Raw genomic sequence first — 17,995 nt, 5'->3', positions numbered from 1 at the left:
CACAGATAGTGACTCTGTCAGATCCCCAGTCTTGGCAAAATCTTATTCTGTGACTAAAAGCTCTCTGACTCATGACACATTGTCTTTAGACATATGAGCGGGTGTCATACTTTAGTCTTTTCAAGGTATTCCAGTGTGCAATAGGCATTTATCACTTGTGATGACTCATAGTTTCTTTTAAATATATGAAACTGCATCACATCTTACTGAACCCCAACAGTGAGACTTTATAATGAAGCATGCATTATTATTGATGCATCAATATGTACTTCATTTTACTGAACACATACAATGATAAATTATGATACTGCATGGACTATTGTACTATGAGTCCTCACTACAGTAGATTGTTGAGGTGTGTATCGGTGAGTATAGGTATTCATAATCAACATAAGCCCCTTCAGTTACTTATAATTCATTATAGGTCACATCTATTATGTTTTATTTCTGTTGATATTGTGCATTAGGAAGCATCATGTGTGTATACGAGCGCAGTCATTGAGCATTATAAATGCATTATAATTCACTATGAATGGCCTCATAATATATTATAGATGTGGTCTTTATAGAAAGTGTTACTGGTGATAGACTGGTGATATCGATGGTGTGTCCAGTGCTGACCTGTGGCATCGGCAACATAGGCAAATGCTAAGGGCGAGGTCATCCATAGGGGGCGCCAAAAAAGGGGGAAGGAAAAAAAAATCTAAATGTTTATTTTTTACTAAAACTACTATTATAGTGACACCTTCACAGTGTTCTAACACAATATACTGTGACATTCTTCACAGGATAGGTTTGTGAAGCTGGGACCATTTAAAGTTTCTACATGAAAAGTGTTAATAGTTTCACTTTCATTTTCTGTCACTCGACCAACTGATTAATGGACTAATGCTCTTTAACTGTAGTTGTATGAACTGTTTGGGAGTTTAATTTAAATCATTGTGTGTAAAAATATCAGCACAAAAGTGGCACGAAAAGAAAATACTCAAGGTATTACTATTATTATTAAGTAGTATTATAATTAGTATACCTGAAACACTTACTATAGTACAGAACTTGAGTGAATGTCCTCAGATTCATTTGTTTCCTGTCCAAACTTTTTCTTGTCTAAATTTCAAGTCTGATGCAAAAAAACATCTGAAATGAGGTGAAATCAGAGTGTTTGATGTTTCGTTGGGGACCTCAGAGTCTCCTGGAGACTTCTCAAAGTCCCTGGAGGCCTCTCAGAGTCCCAGGACCACAGTTTGGGCTCCACTGATGTGAGATCTAACAGGCTTGATTATGAAATGAATCCTTTCAAGTTTGTTGAGACGTTAAATGTGTGAAACTCACAGCTGGAGAACAGAAGCCAGCCAGACGCTCCTGCAGGGAGCTCCAAAATAAATTCATATTTAGTACAAAAAGACTTTCTATTAAACTGTTATTGGACTGAAAACAGCTACTTGTTTTAAGTTTTCTGAGGATGCAGATGTAATTTTTTCCTGTGAGTTGTGAGGAGCCTGGAGGGCCTTTAAACACAGGAAATATAGATTCACATGATGAAAACAAAAGTTAATTTAATGTTGTTATATTTCTGAGAAACAGGGTCGGTCTGTTCTCCTCCCTCCAGCAGTCACAACAAACGTCTCATCTAAAATTAATTTAACATTCATGTTCAGAGTTTGATGTGATCAGCTCTGTGTGACTGAGTGAGTCCGACAGGTGAACAGGTGAGTTCATGTTCAAGACTCTGACAAACAGACAAACAGACGCTCTGAGTGAAGCTCCACATGGATTTAAAGTCGGAGGGAAGCACTGATGAGCGCTTTAGCTCATTACTGAGTTTACAGAAGTCTGATTGCATCAAACTGCTCAGGGACACATGATGAAACCTGAGAGCAGAGTTTCTCCTGTTGCTCAGAGACAAATGCTCAAATGAAAAATAAAAGCTCAGTTTGGGAAGAAATTAAAATTTTAAGTCGTCATGCTAGAAATGTTTTTCAGTGACTTTAATTTCACGTTTTCTCACACACAAAACACAATTAGTTTCTGCTTCTATCCCTGTGAGGACCCCCGTTAACACAGAACAAACCTGAAGCCTAAAACAGATGGCCGCACAAAATGTCCTCGCTTTAAAAAAATATCTTTGCTTTTCAAATGTGTCCTCACTTTAAAACATGAAATGATTAGATGACTTTATTAATCCACAAAGGGGAAACCAGTTTGGTCGCCCACGCAGTGTTAAATTAACAGAAGATGCACAAGAGTCTTCACTTTGAAACATTTCATGATGAAAAGATGCTCTGGTTTCCACAAATGTCCTTTTTTTATTTTTTAATTTTATTTTTTTACAGAAATGTCTTCAGCTTCCAAAAAGCCTCACTTTGTAAAATTGTGCTCACTTTGAGAAATGTCCTCACGCCTCTAAAGTCTCTTCCCTTTTTGTTGACTTGTGACTTGTTATATGTCCTCACTCTACACAAATTTCAAGACTGTGTAAAATGTTTTTATCTCCCCAAATTACTCAGTTCTCCCGCCAGGTTTTCCCATTTAGCCCAAAATATCTATAATTTTCCAAAATTGTTTTCACTTTTCAAAACTATCCCAATTTGGAAAGACGCCCTGGCTCCCCATAAATGTTTTCATTTTTACAAAAAGTCCTCACTTTTAAAAAACATCCTCTGTCCAGACAGTGTCACTCTTTTCTAAATAATTTATTTTTCAATAGCGTCATTTCCACTAAAAATGTCTTCACTTTGAAAAAAATGTCCTCATTTACAAAAATGTCCTCACTTTCCAGTTCAAACAGGAGAGACACGTTTTTATGGTAAAAGAACATTTATTAACATGTGAACAAATGAATAAGAATGTGGAAAGTCTTTGGCGATTAGACCCTGTAGAGATGGTTTGATTTAAGGAGGGTGATGAATCCATAGTCGAACAGGGAACCCCCCCGGGGTCTAGACGCTGGTGGTGGTAGAGGTGATGAAGATGAGATGAGATGAGAGGAAGATAGAGAAGTGCCGATGATCTGGATGAGTAGAGAAATGAGTCTTTGAGAACTCGTCCTGGACTCAGGATACGATGGCTGGAGGTGACCAGGGTGGAGGAGGGTGCGAAGATTCTGCCTAAATGATGGCTGACAGCAGCAGAAGAGAGAGAGCAGGTTTAAAATGTTGCAGCGGCATCCTGATTGGCTGAGAGATCGTGGCAAAGTGTGATTGGATAACTAGAGGAGTGAACACCCACAGTCAGCTGATTGGAGGGAGTAGTGAGAGTGGGATGGAGAAATGTGAAAGGGTGAGCACGAGAAAGGTCTTCCTGATTGAACTTAAGCTGAGCTTCATGTGAGTGAACTTAGGAAATGTCCTCACACCACTAAAGTGTTCTCACTTTCCAAAAGATCTTCACTCTACAAACTTTTTCACAAATTTTCCAATTTCTTCAGTGTCCCCATTTATCAAAAATATTTATAATTTTCGAAAAATTTCTTCATTTTCCAAAACTGTCCTAACATTGAAAGACACCCTCGCTCTCCAAAATGTCTTCATTTTCACAAAATTTCCCAAAACGTCCCCAGTTTCTAATTTCCCCCAAAATGTCTCCATTTAAAAACGTCCTCATTTACAGAAGTGTCCTCACTTTCCAGCTGTGCTCACTTTACAAAAATGAAATATTTAAAATGTCCTCCTGCCTTTAAATGGCTTCAGTTTTCAAAAATAACCTGCTGTTGGATATGTTCTTACTTTACATAAATGTCCAAAATTACCCAATTTCCCCAAAGTGTCTCCATTTTCTTATATATAATTTTCCAAAATTTTCTTTGCAACGCTGGCCTAGTTATTACTTTATTTCCTTTCCAAAATCTTTCCATTTGATAAATAAAGCACTTATTTCCACCAAAATTATTTTCACATTAAGAAAAAATGGCCTAACATTTACAAACTTTTCAGTGTTGACATCGTCCAAAAACATCGTAACTTTCCAAATAGTTTTCACTTCCCATTGTGTTGTCCTCGCTCATCAAAATGTTGTCATGCTACAAAAATGTCACCTGAGTTTCTACAAATGTCCCAAAATTGTCCTCAGTCCTGACATTCCTTACATGTTCTCACCTTTAAAATTGTCCTCACTTTTTGATGTGGTCCTAACGTAACATTTTTTGTTTTACACAGGATAATATCCTCAAACAGATCTTTATCATTTGTTTTATATTAATGATAAAATCCTCCAGGAGCGTGTCCACAGAGACACGACTAGTTTAAGAACAAACTTCACTGACGACATTATTTTCAGACAGTCAGCGTCTTATTTTAGATCTCTCCTCCAGCTCTCTGCTCCTCAGACTGTTTCCAACCTCCAGGAGCTTCAACACGAGACACGAAACTCCTCCGAGACACAAACTGTTAGCGTGATGTTCAACAGCCTCGACGATCTCACTAAATGTTTTCAGCTTCAACACAAACAGACACAACACCTGAGCCTCAGTGTGACATCACATGGTGCTGCAGCTCAGCCAATCAGCTTCCAGTCACTTACTTTCACTCGTCAAGTCAAATTGATGTCACGTGTAGAGCACTGACTGAACTCATCCAAGTCTGGAGACATTTAGTGTAATGTAATATAACAACAGATACGACCTGAGCAACATGTGAGTCTTGGACTTGTTTTATTCAGCTCTCAATCCCTGTTGCGTCTGCTCCCAGAGCCCCGCCCTCTGTCTGAGTCCAGCCGTGTGATTGGCTGACGGGGGAAGAATAGACTCTGTCGGGCCCTCAGAGGGCCACATGAATTAAACATCCTCATCTGCGTAGTATGGGTCTGACTGGATACGAGATATTTTAAAATGAGCAGTGTGCAAGATCGAGCAGTGAGGTCACAGATCAGTGTTTCTACTGCGCTGTTTGGCTCGTCAGAGGGGCCGCTGTGGCCGTCATGAAAACATGAACGGTCCTATTTTAGAGCCAGTGTTTGGTTTGTCTGTTCTGGGCTACTGTAGAAACATGGCGGTGCAAAATGGCGAGGTGTGCAGATGAGGACTGCAGAGATATATACGGCTCATTCTGAGGCGACAAAAACATGATGATTCCTATTTTAAGATGATAATACACTAAAGAAAAACATACTTATATTATGCCAACACATCCTCACTGTGACCTCGTCACATGTCCACGTTTGGTCATGGACTTTCCACGTCCACATATGACGTCCAAGGTACCCTGGGTGTGTTGGTTGTTGACGTTCTGGGACGCCGTGTCAACTTCAGCCTGTTACATGCATTGTCTGTTTTCAAAATACACTTCTGTTTTCACAGGAAATGTACAGTTTGCATACAGTCTCTTTCAAAATAAAAGCCGGTACAACACTGTGAATTGACGTTTTTATCCCTCAACAACACACGTGGTTGGGTTTAGGAACAAAGAACAGGATTTGGCTTTACAATCTTACAGGAAGTGAACACCGGACCTCTTTCTGAAAGTTGACATTAGACATTTCCTCCTTAACTTTAGTTGTTGTACCGCCACTTTTCCCCCTGACGCTGCCGGTCGCCATTAAACAATAACAGCAAATGGCGACATGACAAGACAGCTTTTTTTTGTCAGTGCTGACCAAGCGCCGGAATTGGACGACTTTGGAGTGAGACTCAGTTGATTATATTTTCTTTCTGCCAATATATCCCCCTAAATCCTACACTGGACCTTTAAATTAAAGATAACCTAGTGAACAAGTGATGGACAAGTGTGTGTGTGTGTGTATGTGTGTGTGTGTGTGTGTGTGTGTGTGTGTGCAGACATCCCAGAGGACCCTCAGGCTGCAGAAGTTTATTACAACCAGGACGGATTTGATTCGTGTTCAGAGGACGAAGAGACAACAACACCTACAGAGACTCTTTACCTGTCTGACCCTCAGGTGAGTCTGTCTGTCTGTCTGTCTGAAGTGACTCATTTTACTGTCTTTACTTCTTCAGCTAAATAAACTCTTTAAAACCCTCCTGGATCTGCTCAACAGTCGTCACAAAGCTGAAAACAGGCTGTTTTTCTGACTCTTTAGAGATACGTGGTTCTCACAGGACAGCCACGCCGCAGACATATAATGATCTTAAAGACCATGATGCATTGCTGTAGATTAAACTACCCAACAGTTAATAAACCAAATCACAATGTTTCTTTACAATAACTTCTGGGTCTCTTCTCTCTGATAACTACGGTGGCTGACATGACAACGTGAATGTCCCTATCTAGAGTCAGTGTTTGGTTTGTTCAGTGACCTGCTCACTACGTAGATATAAACGACTCATTCTAAGGTAACAAAAACACAACTATTCTTATTTTCAGGTGATTATGCACAAAAGAAAACAAACTTATTATACTTATATGAAATATACTATTCCATTTCTGCCATTATATCCCCCTTAATCTGACACTGGAGCTTTAAAATAATATTGATTTTTTTTTAAGGTATCTAAAATAAATATTTCTGCAACACAGCTTTACACAGGAGTTAAAATGTGCACAACTCTCAACATCCAACAGTAAAATGTAACTTACACATTCAGGAATTTTAATCCAAAAACATCAGATAGGAAAACTGCATTACAGTATCAGTACTTTTACTTGAAGTTCTTCAGGTACGTTTTGCTGATACATCTTACTATATAATGACGAAAACTGTGTGTGTGTGTGTGTGTGTGTGTGTGTTCCACGTTTTTCTCCTCACTGACTTGGTCAATCCATGTGAAATTTGGCACAGTGGTAGAGGGTCATGGGAGGATGCCAATGAAGCAATATTACATCAATTGGCCAAAGGGGGGCGCTATAGCAACCCATTGAAATGTCAAACTTTGAATGGGCATATCTCATGGCCCGTATGTCGTAGAGACATGAAACTTTGCACAGAGATGCCTCTCCTCATGAGGAACACATTTGCCTCAAGAACCCATAACTTCCGCTTATATAGATTTTCCGCCATTTTGAATTTTTTGAAAAACACTTCAAATGGATCTCTTCCTAGGAAGTTTGAGCGATCTGCATGAAACTGGGTGAACATAATCTAGGGACCAATATCTAAAGTTCCCTCTTGGCAAAAGTTGGAAAACTTACTAAAACTGAGCTTCTATAAGGCAATGAATATTGCGGAGGGCGTGGCTCATCACATAAAGGTGTATAACATCTCAAGGGTTTCACCCATCACCACGCAACTTTGTAGGCATATGACCACACATAATCTGAGGGGACCCCTCCATTATTGACCCCATCAAACAAAATGGGGGCGCTAGAGAGCTCATTTCTTATCTAGGCCTAATCGCCATATGGATTTTTACTAAACTTGGTAGATATGTAGAACAGGACGCCTCAAGGTGACTGGAGAAATTTAACTCTAATTGGCAACTGGGTGGCGCTATAACAACAGAAAAATGCTTCAAAATGGCTAAAATGCGACCGATCGCTGTGGCTCCCTCTGTGGACCAATGTTGGAGTTTTCTAATGTTTGGTATGACTACGTCATGGTATGGTATGCTGTACATAATCAGGGAAACTGTCAGTGTGTCATTCTGTCAGTCAGTCATTCTGTCTGTCCCACGTTTTTCTACTCACTGACGTGGTCAATCTATGTGAAACTGCACATAGGCATTGAGGACTGGCATAGGTAGAAGGTGACAAAGCTACCAATGGCTATGGAGTAGTATTATTAATTTAAATAAGGTTCTGAATGCAGGACTTTTACTTGTAGTGGAGTATTTTCACAGTAACTTCAGAGAAGGATCTGAATACTTCTTCAACCTCATGAAGACAGTGTGGAGGTTTTATGCTTGATTAACCCTTTGAAACTTGGAGCAACATTCCTTTTCTTGTGCTGCTTTCAGGCGCCTTTCACAAGTATCTGAACCTTTGAACTCTGAGCTAATTAGTGTGAGTTCTTTCAAAAACATGGGGAAAAAGGCAATGAGCAACTTGGTAAGAAATGTCCCACAAATTGAAAAAGAATATATATATATATAGAAAATTGATAACAAAAGGAAAAAGCTCTCTGGTTTATATTAAAACAACATTATTATATTTTTAAGCACTCTTTCCAGGTTGTTTCCTTCTTTCTTTGTTTTGTAACTTTTTTTTAAAATGTATTTCCTGTTTTTTATATTTTGTAATTTCTTGCTCGTGTTTTTGGGTCATTTCTTCTTTCGTTGCTCACAGCCTTCATCCCATATTTTTAAGGGAAATAAAATCAGTTTGCTCGGGTTTCAAAGGGTTGAAACAAGACGACAAAAGGCAGCCGTGTGCCTGTAAAGATACTAATTGATAGAAAACAAGTTTAATGAAATTAAATCTAAAATGAATTCTTTTACAATTAATATCTGAATGATCATCATAAAGCATTGAGGTCTCTCCTCGGGCATCAGATGTCTCTGTGATCCACGACTGATTCACCCTCTGATAGTTTGAGCACTGAATCACTCTGGATCTTCATATCTATAATTATATCAGGATTTTATGCAAAGTAATAAAAAATATGTGGCCCGCGATGTGGGCAGGGTTTGTGTATTTACACTCGGCTCATCCTCGTTATTATCCAGAGCTGAAAAGGCCAAATATTATTATGTATAGCTCCCTAATTAGGGCAGCAGAGTATAATGCGTGTGGATTAGCATTAGCACGGATTAGCACGAAACGCACAGTGAGGACTTTGTAGGTGGAGGCTGAGAGGGAGCTTTGATTTCATGTTTTAATGTGACGAGAGTTCAGTTTGTGTTTGGGCTCAAATTATCATAATATGATTCTCACACACTGAGCTGAGCCCTGTAAGTCCTCTAATTAGAGACTTAAACACACACACACACACACACACACACACACACACACACCACAAGGACAGGGCGTTCTGACCTGTTGTTAACTAACATGCACATTATTAGCAGCTCATTTGCTGTTAAGGAAAAATAAGCAAAAAAGTGCATCAGTGCATTTTATTTTCCAGCTGACTGTTAATGTGAACTTAATCAAAACAGTCCTGGTGTGTGTTTAAAACCAAAGTTCATAAATCTGCCTCTCAGCAGATAAGATTAAGACGCAGAAACTAAAATCTGAAACACTAAGAGGGAAAAACAACTCATGAAAAACATCACGCTGGAGGAGCGAGGGATTAAGAGCACAAACAGCAGACTTTATGGAGAGAGAAAGCAAACAGATTATTGTTCACTGCTGAGTTTTAAACTCCTGCAAACCCACACAGCTGTTTACGCTTACTGTGCCTGATTGTGTTCAACCTGTGGACTCTAAACTCAGAGGACAGGGTTGTAAATACAGGAGCTGAGACGAGCTCAGCTACAGCAGCTCGTTCTTATTCTCAGGTTGTGACAAACTGACACTCTGTCACACCCCTCAGTGTGTGATGTCGCTGCTCAAGGCACCGTTTGACATCTCTGTACTTTACCTTTCCCACCGAAATTAGCACAAGTAAGTTTTTTTTAAAAACAAAAAATAGGCAATACACTCCTTTCAAAGGTTTGTCTTTCTGGTGTTTTTACTGGTGTCACATTCAGCGTCACAGACAGACAGACCAGAGAATATGTTAGTAAACAGTAGAAAGCAGCATGTAGGTCAGTTTATCTTTACTTGATTCTTACTCATAGAGCTAAACTGTATGATGTTTGGTGGGCGGGGCTTAGCTGAAGGCAAAACAGTTCTCCACAGACATTAGCTAGAAAATGTCCAAAAATTGTTCTTAAAATTTTCGCAAAAGTTAATGAAATGGCCAAAAAAAATTATGAAAATGTCTGAAAATAATCAAAAGTTGAGTGAGCTCTATAGAGACAGAGCGCAACGCATCATAATCTGAAAGCCACGCCCCCAAATGGGAAACGAGGCCCACTTTCCCCTCCGCTCCTCCGCTCCTTCGCTCCTTCGCTCCTTCGCTCCTTCGTTGTCATTCTGCCTCCGCAGCCGCGCCTTCAAGTCTCCACAACTGAATTGCTAGCTAGCTAAAATTATCAGCTGTAGCTTGCTAATAATTAGCTAATACTAAGATGGCAAAGGATTATTTTAGCACGCTATGCCTACCAGAGAGGCAGCGGTACATTGATAAGCTTAATGTTGCTGCTCTACCTCAGTGTCCCTTCTCCTTACCTTGCTCGTCTTGGAAAAAACATGATGTGGAGATTCTTTTTTAAGAAGATGAGCATGTGGGCATGCTCAGCCGTCAGCCTGCTCCTACTACCGGCACACGTTGTTGTTTTGAGACATGCCTTTAAATGCTGGTAGACTGATCAGAGCTGGAGGACACATCATACAGACAAGGCTTCACAAGCTTTTCCTCTTTGTTGGAATCACACACATTTGTTTTAGCGTGTTTTGCCTCCATGGTGAGCTGCTGTCTGTCTGTTAGTTTGTTTGGCTCATTTCATGCTGTGTTTCTATTGGTTGGTTAATAGACATAGGTGGTAAGAGCAGTCACACAGTGAGATGGTCATCCCAAATTTCTGTCACTGTCCTTGAACCTCTCTGACTGTGTGATGTAGGACCAGTGTTTTAGAGCCACGACCAAAGATATCGCCACGTTTCTTCCATGATGGTCATCTTTCGTCTGGGGCAGCCCAAAATCACACACAGTATACCGGGCTTTGATTGAATGGGAGAAACAAAGTGAAACCCACATTTTATTAAAGAGTTAAAACATAAAGTTTTTCACTTTTTAAGATTCATTTTTGCAGCACAGAAGATTCAGTTTGTTCTAGTTCAGTCATCTCACACACACACACACACACACACACACACACACTGTTCCAGGCCAATAGCAAAAGGACGAGTCAGATCCCATTTTTTCAGTAAATAGCAGCTCTGCATTCCCGGACGATTACAGCCAATTTATAACAGCAGACTGAAGGGACCGGTCTAATATACTGTCTGCAGAGGGAGAGCGACCTTATGAGAGTCCAGCAGCGAATGGTTGTGGTGTGTTTTTGGGTTCAGAGAAAATGGGAGGCTAGGAGAGATTAAACCGATTTGTCACTGCTGATAGTGATGACAGAAAGAAAGAGAAGAAAAGAAATGGAGCGAAACTGGATAATTAGTGGAGCTGAGGCCGAACAGAGCAGCAGCTAAAAGCTCTCTCACACTATCTGTGGCTGTTGTGCAAAGGAAATGTGATGCTCCTGTTTCTCTGGTTTATATCTGTGGCAAAATTATACCTGAATCTGAGGACACCAAACAGTACTTTGAAAGAATGTAGTTTGGGGAATATCATCAACGTGTTTTAACCTTAATTTTAAATTTAACAAAATGTACCAAACTCTTCAAATCATCTGAGTTCAATAGACAACTTAGAAATAAGACATTTATACTATATTCAGGAATGTTAACTACTGCAATGATAAGCTTTAGTTAAATGTGCAATATATAATTTTTTGCCCCTTTTCAATCAGAGCAATGACCAGTTAGAGTCTCCAGTGGTGGAAATGTTGGACGCTGGAACAACAGACGTGACTGTGTTGTTAGTAGTTGCTCTGCTCTGAGGAAGACGAAACGATTTGATTGTCTGTTTGACAGCGGCACCAGCAAATATTCAACCTGGAAACACTACAGGGGGAAAAGTTACAGAGCAAGGATCATTTTAATGCAGATGACACCAGAATTTATATAAATCAGTCACCAAGCAAGTACAGTCTCTTAAGCCTGCATTGTTTCTGTTCCCACAGTGAAAGTTGTGGATGGTCCCAACAGCAGCGTTCCTTAGCGTCCCCATGTTTGGTCCCCCCTCTGTTGGGGTACCTAGCACACAGATCTGGTACTAAAAGGTGGAGCTAGAAACCCTGCAGTCTGATTGGTCAGTAGAGGACGCTCACTCTGGTTTTATGTAACCTCTGTTCATACATCAGTAAACTACAACTATAAAATGAAAGAGAAAAAAATAGCTTCATTCACTGGGCCGACTGCCGGCAACTTTTAAGGTGGAACGTTAACTTGTAATGTTACTCAATGCATGAGTTGATGACGTGAATCCATCAGCACACCTTAAATTTCACTGTGACAACTTTGACCATCACTTTAGTTTTTATATGACACACACTTTTAGTAATGACTTTAAAAATATAGATTAATTTGGAGCGGATTATGTGAAGGTCATATATTCTAATCCTCACTTCCTGTGGGCTACAGCAACACTAAACCCCTGAGCTTGCCTGAGAAGGACTAAATGCACAAAGCTGCTATTTTTAAATATCCCATGGAGAGAGACTCTCACTGCAGCCTGTTCTATTTTGTTGTGAAAATGTGGGCGTGCAGCCTCGTTCTGTGGACGATAAACCAGGTGCAGACTTCCATCTGTGTCACCGCTGATGAGGAAATACAGCGAGTGCTGGACGGAGCAGTGAGTGACAACAACCCCGCCCACATTTAAGAGGACTGTCTGAACACACCGAGGGTCTAGGTACCATGTCTGAAGGCTTACTGCTGGTTCCAAAGGTGCTGGACTGAAAGGGTTTGGAGGAAACGGCTTTAGACTTTCTCTTTAAGTGCATTGAAAATAAATCAATGATTGGATTTAAAAAACTGACACTGAAGAAAGAAAAAATGTCTTTTGCACAAAAGAAAAGCCTCAGCACTCGTCTCAATCCTCTGGCACAGTCTGAGATCCTGATGTGATCAACTGACAAAGCAAGTCAGAGGATTAATGGTGTGATTTCGAGAGACCAACTTCAACACTTTGCTAAATGAAGAACACGTGACTTCCTGTGTCGGTGCTGACCTTTAGCCTCAGAGATAAATTCTTAAATATGATGAATATGATACAACTTTTTATCCAGGCTGTGTTAACGTGGCCGTCTGGCGTCAGAGCTGACACACATCTGATCAGTGACTGTGTTGTCAGAACAGCAGTTTTTTTTTTTTTCACCGTCTCACTTCCTACTGACTGTCTGTCCTCAGACCTCCACAGCTGATCAAACATGTCCATGAGGTCTGAACCGTCTTCGACACATGTAGGCAGCAGGAAGTCCGTTCAGACCAGACGTCTGTTCACACGCTGCTGGTCTCATGTTTGAGTCACCGCTGGTTTGTGTAGAAAGTTGATTTTAAAAAAAGTCACAGACAGACATTTAAATTGATAATTTGGTCTTTATTCCCTTAATGCTCAGCACTGTCAAGACACCGAGTCAACGGTTTGAATTTACATGTCAGCTTTCACCACAGCTGGTCAGTGACACAAACACAGACTGTAGAGCTCATTAACCAGAGGACAGACAAACTCTGTTTCGGCCTTTTGGAAAGTAACTTAAGGCATGAATGGACTGGTGAAACTGGTATTGTTCCTACTTCTAGCTAAATAATCCCAGGTTCAGACTTAACGGTATCAGTCCAGACCAACGCAGCGCTGTACGGTGTCAGCTCCTGACAGAAAGTCTAGCATGTTTGATTTTCCTTTTGTCTTCCACGACTTCTCCCGTCACTGCCGTCACTTTGACCAATAGGATCACAGAGCGATCTGCTGCCGTGGAAACTGTGCGACAACAACAGCGCAGCCTTTTAGATATTTCCTGTAGGGACGTTAGCACACAGAGTAAAAAGGAAACAGCAGAGGCACTTTATCAACCCGCTGAGTACTGCCATTAGCATCAAGCTAGCAAACAATGTTCTTTCTTCATAATGGAGGATATAAAGGAATCAAACTCACAGATAGTGTCTGGGCCTTTACTCAGCACAGCTGCAGAGGCTACCAGCTGCATCTCAAACACACCACATTAGAAACAGGCCCTCATTTCTCTTCTATTTTTAATTTCAATCCTGTTAAATTTAATGCATCACACCGCCATTTCAAACTCAACACTTCCTGTATCCATTTCAGATTAAAAGCCCCTTGTTATTTCAGCTGAGAGAATTCCTTCATTTTATAAAAAGACTTTTATTGTGAAATACTTGCAGGAACTTCCTGTGAAGGATTCAGTGACCGTCTTTGTTTGTATGCAGTACTTCAAATGTAGCTCTGCCTATCTGGTGACACTATTTACATTTCTACAGAAACAGTGCAGCTGGTGTAACAAGTTGTTTCAGGGTAACTTTAATATTAATACTGAAATTTTATTCGTAATTAGTTACACTACTTGTTACTAGGGCTGTGTGATATGACGATATATATCGTGTGACGAGAGAAAAATGTCTGTCGTTTCATATTTTTGCTCTATCATTTATATCGTTGTGACGAAAATTACACTTTATACGGCAATATTTTTCGTCATTTGGAGTCTGTCCATCTTTTGCACAGATCACATTGATAAATTACTCTTCGTGGCTTTTTAATTTGCGAAGCTTTTACAGCACTTACAACTTTTTATTCATTGGATTAAAATGTGCTATATATCGGGATATGAAATGAACTATATCGTGATAGATTTTGGTCATATCGCCCAGCCCTACTTGTTACTGGAAAAAGTAATAATAGTGTAACGCCCAACACAGGCTGTATGCTGGAACTCCGGGATTCAAGCAGCACAGACCATCAAATGTTGAAGGCTGCAAAGGATCAAGAATTTTGCCAGCTTCTACATTAAAAATAACTCACAATGTTTATGATGCTCATTCATTTATGACCAAATCTGTTTGGCCACGCCCCTCTGCAACAACACCAACTTTGACCTACTGGTCAATAGTGAAAACAGGCAGATTGATGCTTTCTTGTTGAGCTGAGCTGGAGCTGTGTGTCCAGTCTGAAGTCAGTCAGACTTACAGTGTGAGGGGCGTGGCCTCTCTAAAACTGCATTTTTGGCCCTTAATTATAGCGCCCCCATCAGGCTGATTGGGGTTGTGTTTGTTGAGCATCATTTGGTCACAACTTCAAGTCATTGTTAAAAATTTTATGCGTCTACCATGAACCATCTTATGAGGATTTGTATAGAGGAAGAAAAATAATAACAGGCCAACATGATTAGATTTCAATCCTCTGGGCCTGAGCCTCTGATGAGAGCCATAAATGTTCCTGAATGATGAACACAAACACAAACATGAAGAAGAGCAGCAGAGTTTATTGTCACAGATAATGAAAAATCGTATTTATTGTTGCTTCAGTCGTCGTGTGTCAAGCGGACGGACTGCTGCAGAGTGATAGAGAGAGCTGAGGGAGCAGCTTCATCCCGTCAGTGTAATCAGGTGAAGAGAGAGCAGCAGCAGCAGCAGCAGGGTGAAACTCCCCCAAGACTTGAACATGTCAGCTGAGACTCTGCTGCAGAGACACAGGCAGGCTTTCACAGCCCCAAGCTACAGCACAAAGTGAACATAGAACATCTGATGGGAGTTTGAACTAATGAATCAGAGTCCTGGATACAGTCATATTTAAATGTGAATTTATTATTTATATCAGTTTATACATAAATCTGCAGGTGGATGTGTGTGTTACACTGTCAGTGCCATCGTCACTGTGGCAGTCGCACTAACTGTGCTGTCAGTAAACGTGAAGCAGCTGATTGTGTCGTTGATATTCTGCCGTATGTCTGCACCAGACAGACTCTGACCAAACATCCTCTGCTGCCTTAAATGAAACTCTTTTAATAATATTTTACTTGTCAGAGTCAAATCATCAACACAGTCATTAAGTTCCATCCAAATAAGCTCAAAATTTTATCCAAAATTTCCCAAAATGATCAGAATAAAACTGAAGTCCTGTTTCTGTTCACTCCTGTTGTGTGAATATTAATATGATGCCGTTAAACCACAGAGGAAGAAGAAATGACTACAAGAGCTCCAGTGTTAATGCTGACAGCTTTTTTAGATTTATTCTTAGTTTTGAGATGAAAATATTTATTAGTTTTAGTTTGTCATTTTTATCCTTCAAAGTTTTAGTCAAGTTTAAGTCGACGAAAATTCAAAACAATGTTGTTAAAGTAAATTTAAAATGTTTTAGTTGATGAAAATTAGAATTTTTTTTAGCTGACAAAAACTTAAAATTTTTAATCTAAAAATTTTTAAAACATTTTAGTCGACGAAAATTTAAAATCTTTCAGTTGAAGAAAATTCAGAACATTTTAGTTAAAGAAAATTAAAACGTTTTAGTTGCCGAAAATTTAAAGCGTTGCAGTCTTTAAAAAATGTGAACCATTTTAGTTGATGAAAATGAATCATTATTTTTTTCCCCGTGTTTTTTAATCTTATATTCTGGCTGCCGCTCGGTCTGTGATCTGAAAGTTTTGCTGTATTTCCTGCTGAATTACAGCTCACAACTCGCACCAACTGCTGACACTGCTCCGCTCTGACTGTGAAACATCCTGGTGCAGACTATTTACTGGAGTTTACCAGCCTGTCACTCATGCAGCATCTGAAGATAATTAAGTGACCTGTCGTTGTGTTTCTACGACAGAAAGTGCCACAAAAAGCCTTCGTTTGTTACCGAGACATCGCCGTGTTTCCTGCTTTGACTGTTCCACACAAAGTGGATGTTTTAAGCCACAACATGATCTTTTCTGAACCATAACCATTTGGTGTTTGTGTCTAAACATAACCACACTTCAATCACAGCATCATTGAAATGTAAAAAATAAGTAAAGTGTCAACATTTCCACGACGCACTACTTTACAAATCTGACGTATCTGTGGAGACATGACCGCCTGAGATGAGATGAATTAAGACCAGAGGGAAGCTGTTGTGCAGCAACATATTAAATATTTACTATTATTCAGTTTAACCCTTTGAAGCTGAATAATTTAATTGTGTCTCTTCTTCTTTTCAGTGTCATAACTCAGTCATATCAAACACACTGATGTCGTACATGAGCTGTTAGAATCTAATGGTCATTAGATGTCTATTAATTGAAACAGAAACCATAAAGAGCAGCTCGTTATAACTTGTGCCAGTGCATCATCACTGACCTGCACAGCGTTGTCACGTCTGAGTAACTTACAGGAGGCTCATGTGAGGATGGAGCTGAATATAAATATGATTCGGGTGTGATGACTAATTGGACTGAGATGTTTTTAGTGTCGGTCAGTCGGGAGATAAAATGTGAGGAAATGCTGTCGAGGATGAAACAGAGACACTGTGTGTTAAACTGGTGTGTGTCTCTTTATCACATCTTCACGTCCCACACGTCCTCCAAACTGTCCTCTCTGTGCTTCGCTCTGGAGCTGCGACCGTACTGACTGTTTGACGCAGTTTGAAAATGTTTAAATCAACTTTAATTGGAATCAGATGAAACTGGATTAACTTCACTCTGTTTGTTTTATAGAAATAATGAGTGAAATCAAACTGACACATTCTGATGATGCACCATAATAACGTAGTGACACACAAGTGATTTACACTCATGTTTTTGTCTATTCAATAATGTAAATGTGATATTTCTCTCCTGCAGCAAAGAGCACAGAGGTGAAGTGCGTCAAGTAGTTTTAAGGTGGAATGAGTTAGGGCTGCATGATACATATATTTTTTATTTTGTTTAGGTTTGGGCAGGATGGATGGTGGTTTAAAAAATTACTCAAAAGTCAAAACTTGTGAAATGTTTCAGTATTTAAGAGACATATTTCCTGAACTTGCTTTTTGTTGTTAAAACAAAACCATGAAAACACTGATCATGTTTCAGTCACCAAGAAAAAAGTTGGTGAATAAATGATTTGCAGATATTTCCTTACATGCATTGAAAAAAATAAATGTAATAAATTTCATTTCAAGAACTTAAAACATGATTTGAAACATAAAAAACTTAAAAAAAAAAAAATATATATATATATATATTTTGACCATTAAAAGAAGCTTCACTGTTTTCCCGTCACAGAAACTACACACTGCAGGATGAAATCAACTATAATTGTTAAAGAGAATAATATCATAAATAGTTTTTGGTTTCTGTCGTCCTCAGGTCAGCGAGCTGGAGGCCATGATGAAGCACATGCAGGAAGTTCTGGAGGAGGAACTGAGTGGTGAGTTCAGACCGTACACATAAAGTACACATGCTCAGTGTATGTTTAATGTACACACCGGGGACAGAGACAAAGTACTTTGAACAAAATGATATGAAATAGCTTCATGTGAAACAATGAATGAA

General features: G+C 39.6%; 1 protein-coding gene across 1 annotated transcript in view; it reads left to right on the top strand.

Annotated features, from left to right (window-relative positions):
* The window catches only part of nek11 (NIMA-related kinase 11), a 119,432-nt gene that overhangs the window by 76,493 nt on the left and 24,944 nt on the right, over positions 1-17,995 (top strand). The window contains exons 13-14 of the mRNA XM_078171275.1: positions 5,771-5,889; positions 17,810-17,870. Coding sequence (XP_078027401.1) covers positions 5,771-5,889; positions 17,810-17,870 — 180 coding nt within the window. The remainder of the gene's footprint in view (positions 1-5,770; positions 5,890-17,809; positions 17,871-17,995) is intronic.

The sequence above is a fragment of the Epinephelus lanceolatus genome, chromosome 10 (assembly GCF_041903045.1).
Source record: "Epinephelus lanceolatus isolate andai-2023 chromosome 10, ASM4190304v1, whole genome shotgun sequence".
Classification (NCBI taxonomy): domain Eukaryota; kingdom Metazoa; phylum Chordata; class Actinopteri; order Perciformes; family Serranidae; genus Epinephelus; species Epinephelus lanceolatus.
The sequence above is the reverse complement of the archived record's forward strand: the minus strand, read 5'-3'. Positions and strand labels throughout refer to the sequence as shown.